The sequence below is a fragment of the Macaca fascicularis genome, chromosome 1 (assembly GCF_037993035.2).
Source record: "Macaca fascicularis isolate 582-1 chromosome 1, T2T-MFA8v1.1".
In the NCBI taxonomy this organism is placed as follows: domain Eukaryota; kingdom Metazoa; phylum Chordata; class Mammalia; order Primates; family Cercopithecidae; genus Macaca; species Macaca fascicularis.
Genome location: NC_088375.1, coordinates 2,456,323 through 2,481,043, shown reverse-complemented (window position 1 = coordinate 2,481,043; position 24,721 = coordinate 2,456,323). Strand labels below are relative to the sequence as shown.

General features: G+C 41.8%; 1 protein-coding gene across 27 annotated transcripts in view; it reads left to right on the top strand.

Moving 5' to 3' along the window:
• CNST (consortin, connexin sorting protein) overlaps positions 1–24,721 on the top strand; it is a 117,295-nt gene that overhangs the window by 88,856 nt on the left and 3,718 nt on the right. For 17 of the 27 annotated variants that reach the window (XM_074032294.1, XM_015431166.4, XM_074032337.1 and 14 more), the window contains 4 exons: positions 585–606; positions 777–873; positions 5,577–6,475; positions 18,987–19,122. In XM_074032294.1, coding sequence (XP_073888395.1) covers positions 585–606; positions 777–873; positions 5,577–6,475; positions 18,987–19,122 — 1,154 coding nt within the window. Of the gene's footprint in view, positions 1–584; positions 607–776; positions 874–5,576; positions 6,476–16,139; positions 16,322–18,986; positions 19,123–24,721 lie in introns of all 27 variants that reach the window. The other 10 variants (XR_012431291.1, XR_012431070.1, XR_012431079.1 and 7 more) reach the window with 2 other exon arrangements.

Sequence of the window (24,721 nt, the reverse complement as noted above, 5' to 3'; positions counted from 1 at the left end):
GATTTCTTGGATGACTATGCAGCAATTTATTCATTCTATCATTAGTAGACGTTTGGGATGTTTCTTGTTTTGTGAATATTATGAATAAAGTGGCGATGAGCATTCTTGTGTGTGCCTTTAATGGATATGTACATTCTGTTATCTTGGGTATTCCCTAACGTTTAATATTTATACTTTTTATCTGTTTCCATGGAGAATTCCAACAAAATTATCTTCAACCATAATCTATTTTAGACTAAAATGACATAAACTGAAATTTTTTAAATATGTGTATGTGAAATTGTCTTTATTTATTAGCAAAAGGTTAGCATTCTTTTTTTTTTTTTTTCTTTTGGAGTGCAGCGTTGGTAGCTTCTTTGGGGGTTTCCAGTTTAATTGGCCATCTAAGGAGATTAACACATGATATAGCTGCACTTTGAACTATGTGAGCCAGTGGTAATGTTTCAGCCGTGGAAATGTTCTGTGCTAATATTAGAATCCAGAGAAGCTGTATTTTTTTATAGCCATTTCAGTGACATTTGTTTGGAAGCGTATTGCTGCTGTAATTTTTTTTTTAATTCTTTTTTCTTTCTTTTTTTCTACAGTCCTCTTTTATCCAAACATAAGGTAAGAAATTGTTTCTTTTGAAAATATTTCTAGGAAAAATGTTTGTGTCATATGTCTGTTGTATGGACTGTTTTGGAAAATAAAGAAACCTTTCCCAAGTTATTTTCAGCTTCCTAGTTTAACACAACAGTTTTCCCAAAAGTTGGGTTTTCTCGTTTTAAACTTTTTAGATAGCAGCTGTGGAGAAGTCCCAGGAAGGGAAATGCTCTACGCAGTTACGAGTGTCTGAAGATCCAAAGGAAAGAGGAGCTGCCACCAAAGAGTCAGGTATGTTTTAACTTAAGCTAGGGAGCAACGGGAAAGATACCTGCCTCCTCTGATATTTTACAAGTGTTACCTCTGATTTGCTGTGAAGGATCTTTTCTTTTTTTTTTTTTTTTGCACTTACATTTTTGTACCTATACCTCTCCTAGAAAAATAGCAAAACAAGAATTTTTATATTGTTTAGCTCCACATTTTAGACTTCTGGTAGTAGATACCATAAAATCTAAGTTCTTATAAAAACATAAAATTCTTGTGTTTTCAGTAGGTGGTTTTATATATATATCTAACAGAATAAGCAAAGATGGTACAAAATGCTCTGAAATAGAACTGGCGTTGGTACATTCATACATTGTTTTCTGTTTAAAAACCAACAGTTATTGTATGCACTTTACCAGAAATTTGTTCTGTCAATTTAGATATTTAAAACTCTGTATCTTGATAATTCATAGCAATTTAATTTCTCCCCTTTTCTGTTTACTAACATATGATATACTTTAGTTTGTGTATGTATTTCTAAAGCATTGATGATGATTTCCTATCACCTTGTGCCCTTATATCAGAAGATTTTAAGAGGCTTTCTTCTAAATGTTTGGCATGTTGCTCATTATAAAAGCTTTAGAAAATAAAAATAAATGAATATGTTTTAGGGTTTTTTCCCCTTGACATCTAATTTTACTATTAATGTATATTTCCAGGTTTTATGTTACTGGGCCTGAGAGCCCTGATACTGAAGAGGAAGTGTCAGGTGTTTTGGACGAGTTGCCCTGAAGTGATGTGATGATGATGATGATGATGATGATGATGATGATGTCATGATTAGCCTTTTGTCCTCCCCCCCCTTTTTTTGAGACAGGGTCTCACACTGTTGCCCAGGCTGGAGTGCAGTGGCACCATCACGGCTCACTGCAGCGAGCTCCTGGGCTCAAGTAATCCTCCTGCCTCAGCCTCCCCAGTACCTGAGATTATAGGCACACACCATGGCATCCAGTTAATTTTTAAACATTTTTGTGGATATGGAGGTCTCACTGTGTTACTCAGGCTGGTCTGGAAGTCCTGAGCTCAAGCGGTCCTCTCGCCGCGGTCCCACAAAGTCCTGGAATTACAGGCGTGAGCCACCGCGCCCGGCCAGCCTTTTACTCTTTACAAAGTCTATTTTTATTCTTTCAAATCTTACTTCACCTCCTTTTCACTTCTGAGACAAGCTAGGGATGTTGCCTTGGGTCAGTCTTGCTAGACTCTGTTCTTCCTGTCTTTCCTTTTCTAGTCATTTTTATATCAGAAATCACCGTAAAATGAGCTTCATAACAATCTCAAAGGAGGAAAAATACCACAAAGCTGCCCAGTGCGGGTGTGAGCGTGTGTCTGTGTTGGGCACATTGAGAAAAGTGCTGTTACAGGCTGACTGACTTAGCATGGTTGCTGCCCAGCACCTCCTTCAACTGGGCCTCTGCTTTGATTCATGTGGTACAGATGGGGAAACTGAGGTACCAAGTTTAGTCACTTGCTTGGTGCTTTGATTCACAGCTAGAACCTGGGTCTTCCCATTTCTTTTTTTTTTTTTTTTTTTGAGACGGAGTCTTGCTCTGTCGCCCAGGCTGGAGTGCAGTGGGGCGATCTCAGCTCACTGCAAGCTCCGCCTCCCGGGTTCACGCCATTCTCCTGCCTCAGCCTCCCAAGTAGCTGGGACTACAGGCGCCGCCACCACGCCCGGCTAATTTTTTGTATTTTTAGTAGAGATGGGGTTTCACCGTGCTAGCCAGGATGGTCTCGATCTCCTGACCTCATGATCCACCCACCTCAGCCTCCCAAAGTGCTGGGATTACAGGCGTGAGCCACCACGCCTGGCCGGGTCTTCCCATTTCTAATTGAATGCAGCCTGCTTCTGCTAAGTGCATTGTATGGCTTATCAAAGGCTTCAACAATCCAGATGTCCCAGGAATAACCCTGTGAGGGAGTATGGACTGAATTCTCGGGAAAGAAATGTTGCCCAAGTTTCACCAAACAATGTTTTAAAGAGAAATGTCGACAATGTGGGTGACTCTCCGAATGTAGTTTGGAAATCTTGGCTTTTCCAAAATTGTGGTGGAGTTTTTTTCCCCATATTTTCTGTAGTATTTCTAAATAATGGGATGAAGCAACCATTTTCAGGTTATTTTGTAAATAATACATTGTACCCATAGATTGTCTTTATTGCTTATCACTTAAGTGATATCTCAGTTCATTAGATACGATACTTTAAGCGGTTGTACTTCGTGACATAGCGGCCGTCCACCACCTCACCTCCAACTCATAAAATGGCACCTCAGACTGATTCTGTACCTTTTCAGTCACTTACTAATAAGCTATTAAATAGTCTCATTTTGATTATTTAGAGCTTAGCCCTATTCAATCCTGAACTTGATTTTCACACTTAAATCTCATTGTACTCAAAGCTCTTCTCCGCCCTCCAGTTGCCAGGGCTGGGAACACAGTCTGCTCCTGGTTGGAGTTCACTGGATTGGTGTTTATGACTGAACCCAGGTCGTGTGGTGGCTCCAGCAGGAGCAGCTACGGAGGAGGTTACCCCCAAGCTGCTCCCCTAGATATTTGCAGCCTTTAGGTAACTGACCCTCAGCTGGAAGCAACGCACCCCATTCCTCTGATGTGGGGGTTCTCTCTGCCCTGTGCTTTCACAGTGCCTGTGGGACTGTGGTTCCCAGTCTCATTTAGTCTCTGAATCCTGTGGACATGTTTCGAGGGACATCTTCTGAACCTTTGGGTACCTGGAATCGTGGAGGAGCGGCTTGGCCCCCTTTCCCCTTGGCTGTGGCCCTCACTGCTCTAACCTTCCCCCATTTAACAGAGGGAGGGGCAGACCAGCAAGCCCAGTGGCAAAGCAGACAACCAAAGGAAGGTGAAATGTGCCTGTGTTTTCTTGCAGCCTCACAAACTTAGAGTGATTCTTTGGGGTGGGGAGAGAGAAGGAAGGCTGTGTTCTCCCAAAGGTGACCACTTCTTCCTTCTCCTGATCCGCATCTGATAATTTGAGTCAGGGTGTCAGGGGAGGTGCTATGAACTCTACTGAATAGCTACCTCTCAGCAGCCCGCAGTTGAGGTGGCAGCCTCAGCACCAGATGCTCTGAAATCTGAAGCCGACGTTTCAGGAATGCCTTGTGCTTGATATGGTGTGGGCCTCAATTGTCAGTTGGTAATTAGTAGTAAAGTATCAATATGTTTTTGGAGTCCAGGGTGAAAAGGAAAGAAAAAAAAAAAGAAAAAGTATCAGTAAATAAAAAAACAAATGGAATAAAATTATCATCATGTTTTCTCTTTTATTTTCACATTTGGCTCATTTATTTAAGTTAAACAGCATATTAGTATAAAAAGGATAAAACTTCTAAAATAGTTACGAATGCTAAGTGTACCAATAAAGCGAGAATGAGCAAGCTTCTCTGTTTTCTAGCCATCCGTGCACTGCTCCTTCATTATTCACACGGAGGTTTTTAACTGTTTCATTTTAAAGTGAAAGAAAAATAAGTTGGTTTTACTTAAAGTAGAAATTGAAAGAGATGTCAAAATTCAAACCCATTTCTACTTGTTGCAAAAACGTATCCTTTTTATTGCTACCCTTTGCTACCTCCCTTTAAGAAGTTGCAAGTAGGCCGGGCGCGGTGGCTCAGGCCTGTAATCCCAGCACTTTGGGAGGCCGAGGCGGGTGGATCAGGAGGTCAGGAGGTTGAAACCATCCTGGCCAACACGGTGAAACCCCATCTCTACTAAAAATACAAAAAATTAGCCAGGCGTAGTGGCGGGCGCCTGTGGTCCCAGCTACTGGGGAGGCTGAGGCAGGAGAATGGCGTGAACCCGGGAGGCGGAGCTTGCAGTGAGCCGAGATCGCATCACTGCACTCCAGCCTGGGAGAGTGAGACTCTGTCTCAAACAAACAAACAAAAAAAAGTTGCAAGTAATTTGCAAACACATTTATTAGTGGTATTATGGTCAAATTGTAAATTTTAACAGAACTGAGTTTTGTTCCTTTTATCTTAGTAAACCAGACCAATACTACTTTTCTTTGTTTGGTTGTTTTTTAAGACAGTTTTGCTCTTGTTGCCCAGGCTGGAGTGCAATGGCGCGATCTCGGCTCACCGCAACCTCCGCCTCCCGGGTTCAAGCAATTTTCCTGCCTCAGCCTCCTGAGTAGCTGGGATTACAGGCATATGCCGCCACGCCCAGCTAATTTTGTATTTTTAGTAGAGACGGGGTTTCTCCATGTTGGTCAGTCTGGTTTCAAACTCCCGACCTCAGGTGATCCGCCCACCTCAGCCTCCCAAAGTGCTGGGATTACAGGCGTGAAGCACAGCACCCGGCCCAATACACCATGTCTTAAATGTGCTGAAAATAATTTTTCTAACTTCATTTTAATGTAAAAGGCTAATAAAGTTCAGAATAGCTTTTAAACCTTTGAAAATGACTTTTTTGATTATAATGAGGACTAAATGATTTAGTCATATTCACATGCTTTTGAATAATCCCTGTTCTGTATAAGGATTATTTACTAAATATTTTAGGTATTTCCTCTACCTAAAGACACTATAATGCAACAGATAGAATTTCCATTTGAAAGGGTTAGAATATTGTTGTATTACACATATTCATAAGTCCCTTCTTTTCCTTCCCATACAAAGTGTTTTTTGAATTTTTAACAATTTATTTTTCTTCATCTTTAGAGAGTAAAACTTGTCTTGGCACAGAGCCAGATAAAGACAGCCAACGTAAAGAGGAGCCCGTGGGGAGCAGTCCCTGCTGTGGTCAGATGGACCAGCAGGCGGATGCCCCAAGCCTTTCGGTAACTGCAGGAAAGGACCACACGGAGGAGCTGCTCTGCCGCACTGAAGCCACGTTACCGCTCCACACCCAGTCCTCCGAGACAGCAGGGAGCCCGTCTGGGCCAGACTCTTCTGAGGATGCTTGTGAGGATGACAGTGGCTTGCAGCTGGCTCAGACGGAGGCCTGCCAGGATGTGGCCAGAATAGAGGGCATTGCTGAAGACCCTAAAGTGTTGCCTTCCAGCGAGTCAGCGACGGAGACATTGATTTTACCAGGCTGTGACCGTATACCTCCTGCATTGATTTCTGAGGGTAAATATTCACAGGCTCAGAGAAAAGAACTCCGTTTGCCACTTCGGGATGCTTCTGAGGCGTTGCCCACAGACCAACTTGCGAACAGTGAATTAAATGAGCTGCAGCAGCCTGATCTTACGGACAGTGATGGAAAATCACCACAGGCGCTGGCTGACTCACACGGCTATGAGAATGTGCTCTGTGGAAATAATCAAATATCTGACCTAGGCACACTGCTTCCAGAGGTGTGTATGGCCCCAGAGGAAAAGGGAGAGAAAGATGAGCAACTCAGCAGAGAAACAGAAGACTATTTGAACAGCCTTTTAGAAGGATGTTTAAAAGATACTGAAGATTCCCTTTCCTACGAAGATAACCAAGACGACGACTCTGATCTCCTTCAAGATCTCTCTCCTGAAGAAGCATCCTATAGTTTGCAGGAGAATCTGCCTTCTGATGAGAGCTGTCTTTCTCTCGATGATCTTGCCAAAAGGATAGAGATTGCAGAGGTAAATCAGAGATGAAGTACAATTAAAAGTAAAATGGCATTTAAAAAACATATATGTATTAAATATTGCCTTGTTTTTGTAAGTTTTCTCTTGTCTCAAACATGAGGGAAAATTCTGGTTCACATAGGCTTTTAATTATTAGTAGTTTTTACATTTGTGTGTATTGAATAAAATGACTTTTAATCATTATAATGTTCATACTACAAGATGTTCTATTGCATGCTTCCAGCTAGAGTGAGCCTTATCGTATATATCCATTTTTTATAGTCCTGACTGATACGTGGCAGTTCCAGAAATTGGAATCAAGACAAGAATAGTCACATTCTAATAACGAAGTCTCATTTTTCTTCTCATACATCTAGCAGATAAAATATGATATGTACTTACTGTTTCCTCCTCTTGTTAATATATTTTTAAAATCTTTTAAAACAGTCTAAAGAATGGACGGAACGTTTTAAAATGGAAGAGATACTGGATTAATTTTTAACCTTATATTAAGTTGAAAAAAAAGATTAAGGAAAAATGACCATTTTTCAAAGTTTGGAAAAAGAAAAGATAAAAGCCATATCCAAACTACAGCACCCTCACCAAGGTGGCCTGGATGGTAGAGCAGAATTTGATTGCCTTAGTTCCAGTACAATCCCACCAGTTAGTTAACAGCTTCTTGGAGTTACTTTTTACCTCTGTAAGCCTGTTTTCTTCTCTGAAAATTTGGATACGAGCTGCCTTTCCTTTTCTTCACCATTTTTACCCCCAAGTTCACTTTTAAGTCCCATTTCTACTCATTGTATTCTGAATCAGCATTATCATTGGAAAAAAAAATAAGGGGGAAAATGAAAAAGTAACAAAGCCAAAGTAGACAATAAAATATATGTGAAAATAGAAGACTGTGAAAAGCTTTCTAAGGTAATTATAACTGTTATATTACTAGCTCCCTTTATTGCCATTTATAGTCAATTCTCTATAAACAATGACTTTTCTTTTTAATTTTTTTCTTGCTAAAATTAGATAGAATAGTAAAGCACTTGGCTTACTGTTCATTCTCTTATTTTAACCAGACAGCTTGGTTGCCATTTGCGGTTAATTCTCTACAGACTATTGGTTTTTTTTTTTTTTATTTTTTGCTTAACGAAATTATTTAATATTGCTTAATGGGCACAGAGTTTCCATTTGGGGCGATGAAAAATGTTGGCAATAGATGGTGGTGATGGTGCACGTTTTGATTGTAATGAATGCTGCTGAATTGTATACTCACCAAGAGTTAAGGGCAGTTTCATGTGATATATATTTTTCCACAATGTTAAAAATAGTTTTTTAAAAAATTAGGGCTAATGGTAAAGCACTTAATCCGGTATTCATTCTCCTGTATATTTTAACTAAATCTCTGGTACTGGAAGTTAACAACACAAAGCTTATACCCATATTCAGATCTTAGCTGTAATGCCAAAAAAGTTACCATTATCTGCCTTTTTTCATGCCAGTAATCAAGTCGACCGTAAAGGGAGAACCCCTGTGGTCTAATTTTACCTTTTTAGGTCTGAATTGTGAAGAAGGAGCAGAGTGCTCCTGTTGTCTTGCCCACCTTATAAAACGTTTTCCTCCATTTTAACATTTGACTAGTTACACACTGATAATCACGTGGCCTTTTTAGAACTGTCTTTCCCCAGTAACTCGTATTTGAGGGGATAATAGGAACTTTTGGAATTTCAGTTTTTGCTTCTGCCTGAAGCTGTTGGGCTGGATAAATTCCTGTTGTCTAGTTTGCCAGGTGTCCCCTGCAGAGCAGCTCTTTGAGTTTTGGTAAAACCTTTATCTTCAGCCTCCTCCCTACTCAGCTGTGTTGAAGATGCACAAGGGTCTTGTCAGGATGTGTCAAAGGTCTGTAGCATTTCTCCTGTATATTTCAGTCATCTATTGACAAGTATTTCCAAAGCCTACAATTGATCAACATCCTTTTCCCAAATTATTTTTCCCCACATCACTAAATTTAAAATTGTACTCAACTGAGTCATCCTATTTCTAAGAAATAAAAGAATTGTTTATATTGGGAAAAAAATATTTTAAGGTGGCAGATTGTTAAATTAATGTTGTGTATTACAACTAAATGGAATATTCCCTCCTCAGACTCAAAACACAATGTCACTTCTACTGGGTAACAGCTAACAGTGGAAATTATATGTGTTTAACGTATTTTCTATTAAGTTAATACATAATGGTCTCCTTTCCTAAGATTATATTGATCTATTAAGTTAAGCCATTTTAAGGACCCCAAAAGCTACATGTGCATGACTTACAAAGCTAATTTACTTTCCTATGACAATGCTAAGCAGATTGTTAAACATTTGCTTTCCGAATACTTACTACCCTCTCTATTCTGAGAAGCATAGTTTAACAAAGTCTGCCTAATTCCTTAAGAATGAGGTTTTGGACTAAGTAAAATATCCAGGCAATTGTGGGTTTGCTTATAAGTGCAAACTTAGGATTTTTATTTTAAAATTTTCTTTTAATTTTAGATTTGAACCTACAACATTTTAATTCAAACTTTTTTTTTTTTTTTTTTTTAATACAAAGTCTCACTCTGTCGCCCAGGCTGGAGTACAGCAGCATGATCTCAGCTCACTGCAACCTCCATCTCCAGGGTTCAAGCAATTCTCGTGCCTCAGTCTGTTGAGTAGCTGGGACTACAGGCATGCACCACCATGCCCCGCTAATTTTTGTATTTTTAGTAGAGACGGGGTTTCACCATGTTGGCCAGGTTGGTCTTCAACTCCTGGCCTCCAGTAATCCACCTGCCTCGGCCTCCCAAAGTGCTGGGATTACAGGCGTCAGCTACCACACCTGGCCATCAAACACTGTCTGTTTGTGCTTTCAGTCGGATTTTATTAAGAGTCTTCCCTGTGTTTGGTGCTGAGGATACAATGAAAAATCAGATGATGTTCTTGGCCTTTTGGGGGCTCTCTGCTGTCACACTTGGCTAATTTTACTGGAATTGTTTTTGAAATTTTTTTTATGCTTCCTTCCTTTTGTGATTAGAGGATATAGAACATGATCTCTTAATAACCAAGTAATTTTGAACAGCATTTTTCATGCACTTAGGAACCCCGAGACAATGAGCCTGTCCCCTCCACCCCCGACGCTGCTGTGCAGGTGGTCCTAGGTGGTCCTTCTCTGTTCGCTTTCCCGGATCTCCCTGTGACCTGTCCCGCCTCAGGTTCTCTTACTTCCCTCTTTCTACCATTGTGTTTGTGGTAGAACATGCTGGTTTGTTCTTTCTTTGCCAGCTTTCCCCTTTTCTTTTGTCTGCCTGCTTTCGTTTTCTTGCCACTTTTGTGTTGCCCAGCCTTGGCTCCAGTGGACCTTGGTTTTGATCATCATTGCCAGCCCAGTGCAAGCACTTGTTTTGCTGTGTTACTTTGAACAATTGGATTCATCACATCAAATGAAATAATTTATAGAGAACTAAAATGTCTATGCTATTTATATAGTGACATGTATAAAGGGAACTTGTCTAGGTTTGGAAAGCTTTTTCAAACCCAGTAATTTGCTATGTAAAGTGATAGCTTAATATCTGAAGTATTGCTATTCTTTCTTACGTAAAAAATAGCATGACACATTATCAAAAGTATAGTTTATACTGTATACTGTTTTTAAAAGGCATCAAAAATTTTATCCTCCTTTCATAGATTTTTAAGAAAAAAAAGTATCACATGTGCAGTGTCAGACAACACATTGGAAAGATTTACTCGTTTATTCTCATTCAGTAATTTTTACTGTGACTTCTCTGTGAGGGCCGCATTACAGATGCAGTGACCAAAGTACAGGTAAGGATTTTTATGCAGATGAAGCCTGCAACCTAACAGTCATCTGGCACCAAGTGTGTTGTCTTTTTGCTGCATTTGATTATCCCACAGTTTTTGGCAAGGGATGAAATTGCATTGTAATACCCATAATACACCAACGTGGTGGTTTTAATGTCAGAACCCAAACCCCTCTACTCCGGATCCTGATCCTGCAAATAAATCTGTGTTTGCTTGGTTCTGGAACCTGGAAGAGTGGCATTATCTTCTCTTCAAACTCTTCAGCTGTTCCTCCTGTAGCCTGAGACTCAGAGGGAGCTCCTAGCATCAAAACTTGAACGAAATGTGCCGTACGAACTCAAAGTGGCGGATGACCCACCGGGCGCACTATAGGAACTCAAAGTGGCGGGATGACCCACCGGGCGCACTATAGGAACTCAGAGTGGCGGGATGACCCACCGGGCGCACTATAGGAACTCAGAGTGGCGGGATGGCCCACCGGGCGCACTATAGGAACTCAGAGTGGCGGGATGACCCACCGGGCGCACTCAGCCTCTGTAGACTGTTAGACGCGTAGAGATGAGGTAGCTGTTTTCTGAACAAGTGAGCTTGAAATTAAAGTTAACCTATTTTTGAACATAATGAAACCTATTTTTTAACATAATGAAAGTTAACCTATTTTTGAACATTGAAAATAATCTTAGTATGTAATTCAGAGGTCCCCTTGTGAGCAGATTTTAGCAACATAATATGCCGTGTGGAGACTAACCATTCCTTTTTCTTCATTAACATCTACATTTATAATCTGCTTGCAGAGATGTCATATGTTCAGAAAACTATATTAAGTGTTTCAGATTCCAGTGATTTTTGTTTTTAGAAATAATTTCATTATTTTTAAAATCTGAGGAAGAGGCCCTGTGTTACTGCTTGGGTCTTTAGAAAGCTTTTACCCTGGGAGAGAGCAACTCATGTTCCTTTTCCTCTGTCTAGATTAGCAACATTCACTTAAATGTTTTCAGACGGCCGGGCGCGGTGGCTCAAGCCTGTAATCCCAGCACTTTGGGAGGCGGAGATGGGTGGATCACGAGGTCAGGAGATCGAGACCATCCTGGCTAACACGGTGAAACCCCGTCTCTACTAAGAAATACAAAAAACTAGCCGGGCGCAGTGGCGGCGCCTGTAGTCCCAGCTACTCGGGAGGCTGAGGCAGGAGAATGGCGGGAACCCGGGAGGCGGAGCTTGCAGTGAGCTGAGATCTGGCCACTGCACTCCAGCCTGGGCGACAGAGCGAGACTCCGTCTCAAAAAAAAAAAAAAAAAAAAGTTTTCAGACCTGCTTGTATCACACAAAGCAAAACACAGGGGAGGACATAAGGTCACACTGTCTAGTGGGGACAAAAATGACAACCCAGATGGCTCCTGGGTTTGCCTTTAGAGAAGCTGTCTAATCGAAGCTGTGAGTTTTCTTCCCCGTTGCCTATTAAGGGAGGTAGTTACTTCTTGGCTAGATCACTGGGATCAGGGAAGTTTCTTTACGACTAGCTGCTGTGGGATTCTCTTGCCAAGTGAAGATGGGAGGCTAGCACTAAGCAGTAGTTGTTTATGAAATCACATTGGTGGCTGCTCTATGGATCCAGAACAAAAGAGGGTCTTAGAAACAGCAGTCATGGTTGTTCTGCCCAGAATGGCTCTTTTGAGAGGAGCAGGGGAAGTCCAGCCTCCTTACAACAGAAGAAATGCAGTCTTCCAATAATGTAAGAGGTTTTAGGAACAATGGTTGGCCCAGAATTTATGTAGATATCTAAAGAGCCCCCAAAGGAAAACCCAGGAATTACCTGTTTTCCAAATGGTCTCGTCCTTGCCTTTTGTTTTTATCATGACCTCTACATTTTCTAATTAATTAATGCTTCTCTTGATTGCCGTGTCTCTTGCACAAAGCTCTTTTTCTTTTCCATTTTAATCACTCTTTTAATTATATTTGTACGGCCTCTTCCTGGATTTTTGCAGTAGTTACTTAATAAGTTTCCCTGTTCCTTGTTTCATCTTCTCCCCTCCAAATGGCTCTTAACGTTAGCCCTCTATAAACTTGGGGTCTCAAACTGGTACCCAAGGAGCCAGTCAGGTATTAGAGTCAATGAAATGACTTAGCTGTAGTGATAGGAAGAAGGTTTCCACGCCTTTTCCAGAAGCATTCAGCTTTTTTAAACTCTACGGATTAAAACCAACCTCAGCTGAGGGTTCTTGATCGAACACCCAGACTGTGAGTTTAAACTCCTCCTGCTGTGAAACCCTTTCTACACCGTCATTCCTTTCCCACAGCTCTCTTTAGCTGCAGGATAAAGGCTGTACTACTCGACATTCAGGACTCCCGTCATCCGGCCCACCTGCCTCTCCAACATCATCTTCTGTGCTGGGGTATCAGATGGTGCTGTAGTCAGACTGGCCGCCTCACCACCTCCCAGCTACACCCTGCACGTTGTCACCTTTGCTCTTTTCCCTCTGCGTATGTCAGCTCCACCCTGAGGCGAGCAACTTTCTTTCCACATAACCTTTTCTTCCCAGCCCTCAACATCTAGGTCATGGCTTTTTAGCATGGAGAGTACCAAGCAGTGCCTAGCTCATGGCCAGTACTCAGTAAGTGCTAGCTGATGCCATGATTCCCTGATCACTGGAGTCCAGAAGTTTGTTTCTTTCAAACAATTCCTCAGAACTTCAAATGAGGGCGAGGCTGGAACATCACTCTTCCCAAAGTCCGGCCTAAATGTAATCTCCCTCTGTTATCATAAGATGCACACATGCTGTCTTCTACACCAAACTGCAAACTCCTTAAAGGATTCTGTTAAGTATATCTTTATATTCTCTGCAAAGCTAATACAGGCTGTTGTAAATAACAGCCACTATACACAGTAAGGCTTTTTTTTTCTTAGTTCACTTATAAAAATAAATATCCTTTAATAATAGATTTGGTTTTGATTATTTTCAATGAAAAAGCTACAGTATGTTTAAGTATTTCCTAGGTGCTATCTATGTGTAAATTGCTTATCCGTATATTTTTTCTTCTTTGGCATATTTAGTGAGCACCTACTTTATTATAGAAACTAGGAAGACAGGGCCGGGCGCGGTGGCTCAAGCCTGTAATCCCAGCACTTTGGGAGGCCGAGACAGGCGGATCACGAGGTCGGGAGATCGAGACCATCCTGGCTAACATGGTGAAACCCCGTCTCTACTAAAAAATACAAAAAAAAACTAGCCGGGCGAGGTGGCGGGCACCTGTAGTCCCAGCTACTAGGGAGGCTGAGGCAGGAGAATGGCGTGAACCCGGGAGGCGGAGCTTGCAGTGAGCTGAGATCCGGCCACTGCACTCCAGCCTGGGCGGCAGAGCGAGACTCCGTCTCAAAAAAAAAAAAAAAAAAAAGAAACTAGGAAGACAGCACTGAACACAGAGCAAGTCCCTGCTCTCATAAAGCTTCCTTTCTAGAGGGAGAGACACATAATAAATTAACATAAAAACAAAAATATAGTTTTGGATACTGGAAGAACTATTAAAGAATTTCAACAAGGTGAGGAGATTTAAAGTGAACTGGCAGCTATTTAAACAATTTTCTGGGACTTAAAAATGGGATCATATCTTGACATTCTCTTTTCTTTTTCTATTTTCAACTTATTAAATTGTCCCTTTAAGCAAGCAAAACAAATTACAAAAACATGAGGTAATGCCTAACCTAGAAACTTAGACACGTGATAAAACTCCTGTTATTTTTTAAAGGCTTTTTCCTTTTTAAGTGAATCTTTTAAAGATTCGACATTGATGTACTTCATCATAGTCCGTTTTTTCCCTTGTTTGCTTTCTCCCCGTATTGCAGTGTTCTAAGAAGCAGTGCTGTGGGTCTGAGGTGACCGCCGTGTTCTTTCTGGAAAATGGCTGCGCTTACAGCTGGCACTCCCTGGCCCAGCTGTGACGTGTTTTTATCAATTGGCCATGGAAGGAGCCATGACATTAGTCTACTTCCAGATTAATCAAATGACACAAAGATCTTTCATCTAATCTCCTCTCCCCTTATGTCTCTAGATGGACAACTTTGGCCATTAGTTTAAGTATCTCATAAATGAGGTGATGTGTAAGATAAGAATTTTTGCTTGAGTCTTATTTGAAAGTTCTATTAATCTCGTTTTAATTATAATATATAGTATAGCATATGGCATAAAGCAGCATTTTAGTAGTCATAGAAAATAAGATATTTCACATTAAGGAACTGGCAAGAGGTTTGGTATCGAGTTTGTTTTCAAACTCTACCAGCTTCGGGCACTGCGAGCTGAAGCAAGTTACTCAGGCTCTGGAAGCTTGGCTTCTTCATCTGCAAAGTGGGGCTAAGGCTTCTAAAAGAGAGTTGTGAAAATTAAATATGATGTATTATGTAAATGTCTTTACATAAAATGTACACATTTACTAAATTACAGTTGTTATTATGGAACCCAACACTGAAGAAGCAGGCAGAGAATATCACTTGTTTCTGTCGTTAGGAATAGTAGTGGTAAATTTGACATGTGCCACAATAGTGAAATTGCTGGCGTTTAAGGTATTTATGATATACTCTAATAGTATGATTTATGAATGTTAATTCTCAAATCAGTTGGAAGCCAACTGTGTGTTCTTGTTCAGAACTGACCAGCCTAGAGCTTCTGAATGGAGTAAAACCTGTATCATTAAAAGAATGTGACTTGGTATCTATTTTCTTCTTCAATTTAGTGAGGAGGCACTTCCAACAGCAGTGTGTCCCTGAATGTTTTCCTTGTCACATCAGGATTTGCTATTCCAGAAGAGTTGCAGAATAATTTTGTTTTCACAACTAGTTCATTCTGAAAATGCTATTTAAGATGGTCACTGATATCTGAGGGGAAGTGTGGGAAGAACTATTTATTTGCAAATACAGAAGCCTGGCCAGATGGAATATTTTTTAATTCCGTATTTATTCATAGAGCATCACCAGTAGCAATTACATTAATTATAGCTCAGACATTCTTTTTGGTCTCAATAGAAGGGCTTGGCATATTTGGGTAACAATTTGGCAATTGAAGTGGGAAACTAAATTTAGTTTTAAGGCTTTATTTTTTTAGATTTAAAAATTCTTCACCTTTTAATACTGACACTATAGTTAAAAAAAAAAAACATGGAAATATTTTTAAGAATAGTTTGGGGCCGGGCACAGTGGCACATACCTGTAATCCTGGCACTTTGGGAGGCCAGGCACTTTGGATTGCTTGAGCCCAGGAGTCCGAGACCAGCCTGGGCAACATAGCAAAACCCTGTCTCCACAAAAGAATGCAAAAAAAATTAGCCAGGCATGGTGGCGTGTGACTGTCGTCCCACCTACAGGAGGCTAAGGTGGGAGGATTGCTTGAGCCTAGGAGGTTGAGGCTACAGCAAGCTGTCAGCATGCCACTGCGCTCCAGCCTGGGCAACAGAGTGCGACCCTCTCTCAAAAAAAACAGACAAAAACAAAACAAAATAATGGTTTGGAGGGAACACACTGCTCTCTGCCCTAAGTCGGCAGCCCGATCTGTTTTAGAAACACTTGCCAGTCTTTTGAGTGAGGCCCCGAACCAAGACCATGACTTTGTTTTGTCTTACTTGCCCTTCAAGCATGAAATTAAGGCAAACCCCACCAAACTTGTTTCTTAAGATATTTTAGTTGGACTGCCCTGATGTGGTAAGAAAAACTTCTGTTACAGGTAAGCCTGAATGTACCCAAAACTCTTGCAAAAATAGAAAGGCTAGATGCTGTCTGCCACTCCCACCTAAGAGTTCCTCCTTGGCCTGCATCTCTTACGCCTAAGCTTGGCCCACCATCCCTTGTTCTCCATCCGTAGGCTGTAGAACCAGAAGACAGTCACAACAGAAAGACCTAGAGAAGATCACTGAGCAAGCCTGAAAGGAAATAACGGAAAAGAGCAGACTGCTTCACTTCAGACTCTGGGGCAGGCCCTGCTGAAACAAAAGGGTTTTGGTGGCAGAAAAAAAAGGCGTGGTTCGATTTTTAGCAAGAATTAAGGTATTGTGAGGGAGGGGGTGTCAAAATGTTAGCCCATCCCACACAATTGTAATTTCTCTTACTCTGTGTCTCCCATCTTTGGAAAGAGTTTGGAAAAGGTTGCCAGAGTTTGTTGCCACCCATAGTAAATAAGGTGGGACCACCTGACAAGGCGTATATCCCTTAGCAGAGTGACTTCAGAGCCAAACACCACCCTGGATGAGGCCGAGCAGGAGCTGAGGTGGGGACCTCACAGCCGCTGCACGAGGACCAGCTCTAGGTTCAGTTGGCACATTCTGTGCCTTCCCAGATGATTTCAGGAACTTCTCTTCCTCCGTCAACATGTTTGTTCATATTTGCAGTGTCTTTTAATTTATGGCTTTATTGTTTCTTGAATTTATAGATGCAGAATTTATATCATAAATATATACAATTAACAGTAACACAACTCTGGGGCTCATCTTTAAAACTATTCTGAATAGGATTGTTTTTTCTAAGTAGTTAAAACGGCACCTTGAAAATCCCCATGGCAGGTGAATTCACCATTGGTAAGTGTATGACAGTATTTTATGGAGAAAATAGATAGTGAAGGAATCAATAAACTTCCTCCCCCCTTTTAAAATTTTTGAAAACATTTTAGAACAGCCAGATTCAAGATCCTCTCCTTTGTTTACATGTACTAAAAATTAAAAGAATATCAGTGATACATCCTTAGTAGTAATGTATTCATGAAAATTAATTTTCGTTTTCCATCTTTTGCTCTTTACAAACGTATTAAGACTGTTTCCCTCTCAGTTTCAGCAAGGTGCTTGTAAACCTATTTTCTTTGTTGTTTGAAGGAGTTCTTTAATGGTGATGTTGCTTTCTTTACATATTTGTACTTACCATTTCAAGGCTGCTAAAGTACTTTTGTTTTCTCAGAACACGGACTTCTGAAATACATATTTCCTATAAAAAGAAAAGAATGTATTGTTGGCTTATTGATTTTTTTTTTTTTTTGAGATAATGGTTTCGATAGACCCACATTCAGGGAAGCGTAGTCAAAGACCATCTTGAGCTATTTGGCCCTAAAAGCCCTAAGATATAAAAAGAACTAATCGAATCTGTAATATTTATGCATAGCACATTATCAAAGATTGCTGGCTGGACCTGCAAGTCATACTTAGTGTTTTATGCTATTGATTACATAAATGACATTACAGGCAGTCCTCAGCTTAGAGTTACCTGATGCCAGCAAGTCACTGACATCTTCAGGGTTAGGCCCACGATGCCTGCCTGTGTCATCACCTGCAGCTTGTAGCAATCAGGCAACTAACAAGTTAACTTCTGTGACTGGCCCTGCTGTTGAGGGGCCTTTGGTAAGGCCTCCTGCTTCCCAGCCTGGCTCTTCCACCTGATCCTGTTCCTTCTCCCTGCACCTTGGAGTCTTTTAGCTTCTAAATGGCGAGGGTTTTTGGTTTTATTTCTAAGTAGGGGGTGGAACATAGGCGGGAGAGAGGCAGCCCAAATGAAAGCTAGAAGGCAGCATATAAAGGGGTAGGAGTGGGTGTCTGAAGAGATATTAGACAGCAGACTTTTTCTAGGAAAGGCCAAATTATTAATATTTTAGGCTTTATGATCTCTTAGAACCACACAGTGCCATTGTAACCCAAAAGCAGCCATGTACAATATTTAAATGAATCGGCTTGGCTGTGTTCCAATTAAATTATATTCACAAAATTAGGCAGCACAGGCCTTTGGCCTGCGGGCCATAGTTTGCCAACCTCTGCATACTAGAAAGTAATTATGTCCCAGGCCGAGTGCAGTGGCTCATGCCTGTAATCCCAGCACTTTGGGAGGCCAAGGCGGGTGGATCACGAGGTCAGGAGATCAAGACCATCCTGGCTAACTTGGTGAAATCCCATCTCTACTAAAAATACAAAAAAAAGTTAGCCGGGCTTGCTGGCGGCGCCTGTAGTCCCAGCTGAGGGACTGAGGCTGAGGCAGGAGAATGGCGTGAACTCGGGAGGTGGAGCTTGCAGTGAGCCGAGATCGCGCCACTGCACTCCAGCTGGGCAACAGAGCAAGACTCTGTCCCCCCCAAAAAAAAAAGTCCCTAGTAAATTGGCTCTGAGAGAAATTCTAGAAGTCCTTAAACTATTTTGAGCAGTAGAGCATTATTTAGTAAATGCACAGTTTCTCAGAGAAACTGAGGACAACACTTTGATGTTAAAAGCTTGGTATCCAAATGAAGATTTTAAGTTCCATATGTTCATTTGTTTAAAATTGCTGTTGAATGAAAAAAGCAGTGGAGGATTATAAGCTTCCATTATAAAGCAAAACCCAGTGCTAGTGACGAAGCAAAGAGGGGACTGTGAGTGATCATTTTACCGGTAACAGGGAAGTCAAGCTACAAAGCAAGGTGCTCTGATTCCCAGTCGACTGAACACTTCACACTGCCTGTCCCTGGAATCAGTTCAAGGGCTAACAAAGGAAACCAGGGTTTTAGACTTTTGTGTTTCTCAGTCATCTGCAGAGAAATGAAAGTTTTATTCTGTTAGACTTTGATGATTGATACTTTTTTCTGTAGGAATTGGATAGCCCTGTAATAAAAATTCAAATATCTGTTGAATTAGCCTTTTTATAGATACATGTAGAGATGTCCCGCCTTAATAAAACAATGATAGGTTCTTATAATTTCTGACAGGTTGTTCCTACTGAAGGACTGGTCTCAATATTAAAGAAGAGGAATGATACTGTAGGAGATCATCCTGCCCAAATGCAACACAAACCATCTAAGCGAAGAGTGAGATTCCAAGAAATAGATGATAACTTGGATCAAGGTAAACTGCTTGGCACTGTGGCTAGCAGCATAGATGGTCAGTGTTTGCTGAAAGAATGAGTTCGTGTAGCATGTGATGTTTACTAACAGGGTTTGTAAAAGACTGTCCGCTGGGCACAGTGACTCACCGCTGTAATCCCAGCACTTTAGGAGGCTCCGGCGGGCAGATCACTTGAAGTCAGGAGTTTGAGACAAGCCTGACCAACATGACAAAACCCTGTCTCCACTAAAAATAGAAAAATCAGCGAGTGTGGGGGTACGCGGCTGTAATCCCAGCTGCTCGGGAGACTGAAGCGGGAGAATCGCTTGAACCCGGGAGACAGGTTACAGTGAGCCGAGATCGCGCCACTGCACTCCAGCCTAAGCAACAGAGCGAGACTCCATCTCAAAAAATAAATATAAATAAATAAATAAAAGAATATGTCAATCTAGTTGCTTTATCTTCTAAGGGAAAAACATATAAAATCAAACTATCATCTTAAATCATTTCTAAATCTTTACTTGCTTAAATAAGTGAGCAAGTTGCAAATGCAACCTCTGTCCTTCCTGTTCCATAGTCAATGTTGAGAGCTTATTTCAGTTTCCTTCTTTAGCACTTCTTGTGTGAGTCTGCTGTGTTTGTCTTTTTTTTTTTTTTTTTAAGACAGTCTTGCCGGGCGCGGTGGCTCAAGCCTGTAATCCCAGCACTTTGGGAGGCCGAGGCGGGCGGATCACAAGGTCAGGAGATCGAGACCACAGTGAAACCCCGTCTCTACTAAAAATACAAAAAATTAGCCGGGCGCGGTGGCGGGCGCCTGTAGTCCCAGCTACTCAGGAGGCTGAGGCAGGAGAATGGCGGGAACCCGGGAGGCGGAGCTTGCAGTGAGCCGAGATCGCGCCACTGCACTCCAGCCTGGGCAACAGAGCGAGACTCCGTCTCAAAAAAAAAAAAAAAAAAAAAAAAAAAGACAGTCTTGCTCTGTCACCCAGGCTGGAGTGCAGTGGCACAATCTTGGCTCAGTGAAACCTCTGCCTCCCAGGTTCAAGCAATTCTAGTGCCTTAGCCTCCTGAGTAGCTGGGATTACAGGTGAGCACCACTATGCCCAGCTAGTTTTTTGTTTGTGTTTGTGTTTGTGTTTTTTTTTAGACGGAGTGTCGCTCTGTCACCCAGGCTGGAGTGCAGTGGTGCAAATCACTGCAACCTCAACCTCCACCTCCCAGGTTCAAGCAGTTCTTCTGCCTCAGCCTCCTGAATAGCTGGGCTTACAGGCGCGTGCCACCACGCCCAGCTAATTTTTATATTTTTAGTAGAGACGGGGTTTCACTGTGTTGGTCAGGCTGGTCTCAAACTCCTAACCTCATGATCTGCCTGCCTCAGCCTCCCAGAGTGCTGGGATTACAGGCGTGAGCCACTGCACCCGGCCCCAGCTAGTTTTTTGTATTTTTATTAAGATGAGGTTTTGCCATGGTGGCCAGGCTAGTCTCGAACTCCTGGCTTCAAGTGATCCACCCACCTTGGCCTCCCAAAGTACTGGGATTGCAGGCATGAGCCACCATGCCTGGCTTGTCTTCTTTTCAGTGGACAATTAAATTACTCCTCCTTTATTGTGGAAAATATTTATGAATATTCTCTCCAGTGAGTTCCTCTTCATTGATAGAAAAGAGTGTCTCTCAGGAGCAACAATTTAATACCATTGCTGCTGTTTGGCTTTTTCTCCTGGGCCTGTTATACTTAAGGCCCTGACTTGGTCTAACATGAGGTGGTGAGTTTTGTAGCAAACAGTGCTGCCTTTTGTGGTTGCAGATATATTTATCTAAGGTGTAAGTAAATAAGAGTAAATGGAAAGGTAACCCAGAACCTGTCAGTAGGCTTCTCATGTTTATAAAACAACTGCGTTGTTAAGATAACAGTGTAAGTATTTAGGTGTGCTTTCTAGGTGTGACGTGAGTGATAACAGTAGAAGTTTCTGCATTTTTACAATTATAAAGCTGCTTAGGGGGCCTTAGAAATAATGTCCTAACCCCTGATTTTACTTCTGCACCCTGCTTGTAACTCTCACAGTCTTCTGCAGATAAGGTGCTCACTTCCATTTGCACTAATTTGACCAAATCATTGCTTAATAGGAGGAACCTGGATTTGGAACTCACAGTCTGCATTTCACTTTGTAGCCACCTCATCTTAAACTGAGTCACTTACTTGGAGGAGACTCAGTTCCATCATCTTTAAAATAAGGAGAATAACATCTGCCTGTCCCTATTGAAAAGCGTGTCAGATAATGTGTATAAATTGATTTTGAGGATTATAAAATGAAATGTAAATGTTGATTGTGTTGGTTGGTTCCTAAGCTCTGTGACTTACACAGTGTTTTCATGAGCCTCACCTTCTGCCAGAATCTTCCTAAAAGGGCCGATTCTTCCTCCTCTAAACCAAGGCATCCACTGGAAATATAATGTGAGGCACATACATGATTTTCAGTTTTGTAGTAGCCATGTCAAAGTGAAAAGAAACAGGTGAGGTGAATTTTATTTTTCATTTGATTTCTTTCTTTTTTTTTTTTTTTTTTTTTTTTGAGACGGAGTCTCGCTCTGCCGCCCAGGCTGGAGTGCAGTGGCCGGATCTCAGCTCACTGCAAGCTCCGCCTCCTGGGTTCCCGCCATTCTCCTGCCTCAGCCTCCCGAGTAGCTGGGACTACAGGCGCCCGCCACCTCGCCCGGCTAGTTTTTTTGTATTTTTAGTAGAGACGGGGTTTCGCCATGTGAGCCAGGATGGTCTCGATCTCCTGACCTCGTGATCCGCCCCTCTCGGCCTCCCAAAGTGCTGGGATTACAGGCTTGAGCCACCGCGCCCGGCCGATTTCTTTCTTTTTTTTTTTTTTTGAGATGGAGTCTCACTCCGTCACCCAGGCTGGAGTGCAGTGGTGCGATCTCGCTGCAACCTCTGCCTCCCGGGTTAAAATGGCAAATTTTATGTTACCTATATTTTAACACACACAGACTGACACTATCAAGTGTTGGTGAGGATATGAAATAATCAAATTTTCATAGACAGCTAGTGGGAATATGAAATGATTCGCCCACTTTGGAAAACAGTTGGGCAGTTTCTTTTCTGCAGGGTGAGGGGTTGGGGGTGGTGGAGTCTCACTCTCTTGCCAGGCTGTGATCTCAGCTCACTGCAACCTCTGCCTCCCAGGTTCAAGCGATTCTTGTGCCTTAGCCTCCCAAGTAGCTGGGATTACAGGCATGCGCCACCACACCCAGCTAATTTTTGTACTTTTAGTAGAGACGGCGGTGGGGGGGGTTCACCATGTTGGCCAGGCTGGTCTCGAACTCCTGACCTCAGGTGATCTGCCTGCCTCGGCCTCCCAAAGTGCTGGGATTACAGGCGTGAGCCACCGCACCTGGCCAGAATTTTAAGAATGTATTTTATTTAACCCAGTACATCAAAAATATCATTTCAAAATGTGATCTATATGAAAAAATTACTAGTGAGATATTTTACATCCTTTTTTTCACACTAAGTATTCAAAGTGTATGTTTATCGCCACTCAGTTTGGACCAGCTGCATGTCAAGTGCCCAACAGCCACCCGTGACTCACGTCGGACCGTGGAGCTCCAACGGTTCTGGGACATACAAATAAAACACACAGCATATGTGTTTTTACATATTTAAGCTACATTTAAATGCTTGGATTTGAACATATGATAATGAAGAAAAATACTTTAGGTTGTTAACATAGATAAGGTGAGGGAAGGAATCATGTTAAGAAAAGCAGGTAAGGCTGGGGGCAGCGGCTCACACCTGTAATCCCAGCACTTGGGGGAGCCTCCTCCCAAGTCTTCCTCCTGGATCACTTGAGGCCAGGAGTTGGAGACCAGCCTGGGCAACATGGCAAGACCCCATCTCTACAAAAAATACAGAAATAAGCGGGGCCTAGTGGTGTGTGCACCTGTGGTCCCAGCTACTTGGGAGGCTGAGATGGGAGGATTGCTTGAGCCTGGGAGGTTGAGGCTGCAGTGAGTGTGGCCTGGTGACAGAGCACAACCCTATCTTTGAAAAAAAAAAGAAAAGGAGGCGAAAAGACTGAACTGTCCAAAAACGACAAATACAATGTGATTAGTATGATCCTATTTCTTCATTTATATAAAAGACACATTTTCATACATAGGTATAAACTATATACTATTTTATATGCTATTATAAAATAGTATAAACTATTTTAGACTGGGCATGGTGGCTCACGCCTGTAATCCCAGCACTTTGGGAAGCCAAGGCTGGCAGATCACCTGAGTTCAGGAGTTCAAGACCAGCCTGGCCAATATGGTGACACCCCATCTGTACGCCAATACAAAAATTAGCTGGGCATGATAGCAGGTGACTGTAATCTCAGCTACTCAGGAGGCTGAGGCGGGAGAATTGCTTGAACCCAGGAGGTAGAGGTTGCAGTAAGCCAAGATCACACCATTGCACTCCAGCCTGGGCAACAAGAGCAAGACTCTGTCTCAAAAAAAAAAAAAAAAAAAAAAGCTATTTTAAAATGTAAATTTCAGAGCAAACGATTGTTTAATCCTATTTTCATGTAAGTCCTGAAATCTACATATTTGATCTGAAAGGACACACACCAAATTGAACAGCGTTTACCTCTGGGATGGGAAGGGAATGTGATTGGGCAGGAGAAAAATGGGTAGTCCCTTAGACTCTAAGATGCTTTTGGGTTTGCATTTTTACAGGGAGAATATATTCATATATTACTGTACAATGTTCTAAATAAAGTCTATTTGGTATGCATTAGGTTTTATAAAATTTGTTTCTTGTAAAAATATATGGTAATTATGAAAAAATCACAGTTTAATAAAGTAAAAATTAAATCATGAGTCTTAGACATCCTTCAATGAAAGAATATATTAAATTTACTTCATCGTATTAAATACTTACATCCTGTTTCATTATATAAATGTCTCATAATGGTTTAACTGTTCCATTGTAACCAGAACAACTAAGTTACTCCCAACCTTTTGTTATAACAAACCCTGCGGCAGCCAACAAGCTTGTATATATGATGTTTGTTGTGCACATCTGTGGCCAAATTCTTAAAGGTGGATTTGCTGGGAGATGTTGAAACTCTGTGTCCCAGGTGCCCTGAGGCTGTCCTGGTTTACACCTGTTGTCCTGGAATTGCATTCGGTTAACACTGTCTTTTTTTATTTTTTATTTTTGAGACGAAGTCTCGCTCTGTCACCCAGGCTCAAGTGCAGTGGCCGGATCTCAGCTCACTGCAAGCTCCGCCTCCCGGGTTCACGCCATTCTCCTGCCTCCGCCTCCCGAGTAGCTGGAACTACAGGCACCTGCCACCATGCGCAGCTAATTTTTTATATTTTTAGTAGAGATGGGGTTTCACCGTGTTAAACCAGGATGGTCTCGATCTCCTGACCTCGTGATCCGCCCGCCTCGGCCTCCCAAAGTGCTGGGATGACAGGCATGAGCCACCGCGCCTGGCCTTAATACTGTCTTTTACTCTCAAAATTGTCCAGTCTGGAGGATAAATTAATTTTAAATTTTAATAGATGCTGCCAAATTACTTCCAGAAACGCATCCCTGCACCTTAATCATGCTGCACATCAG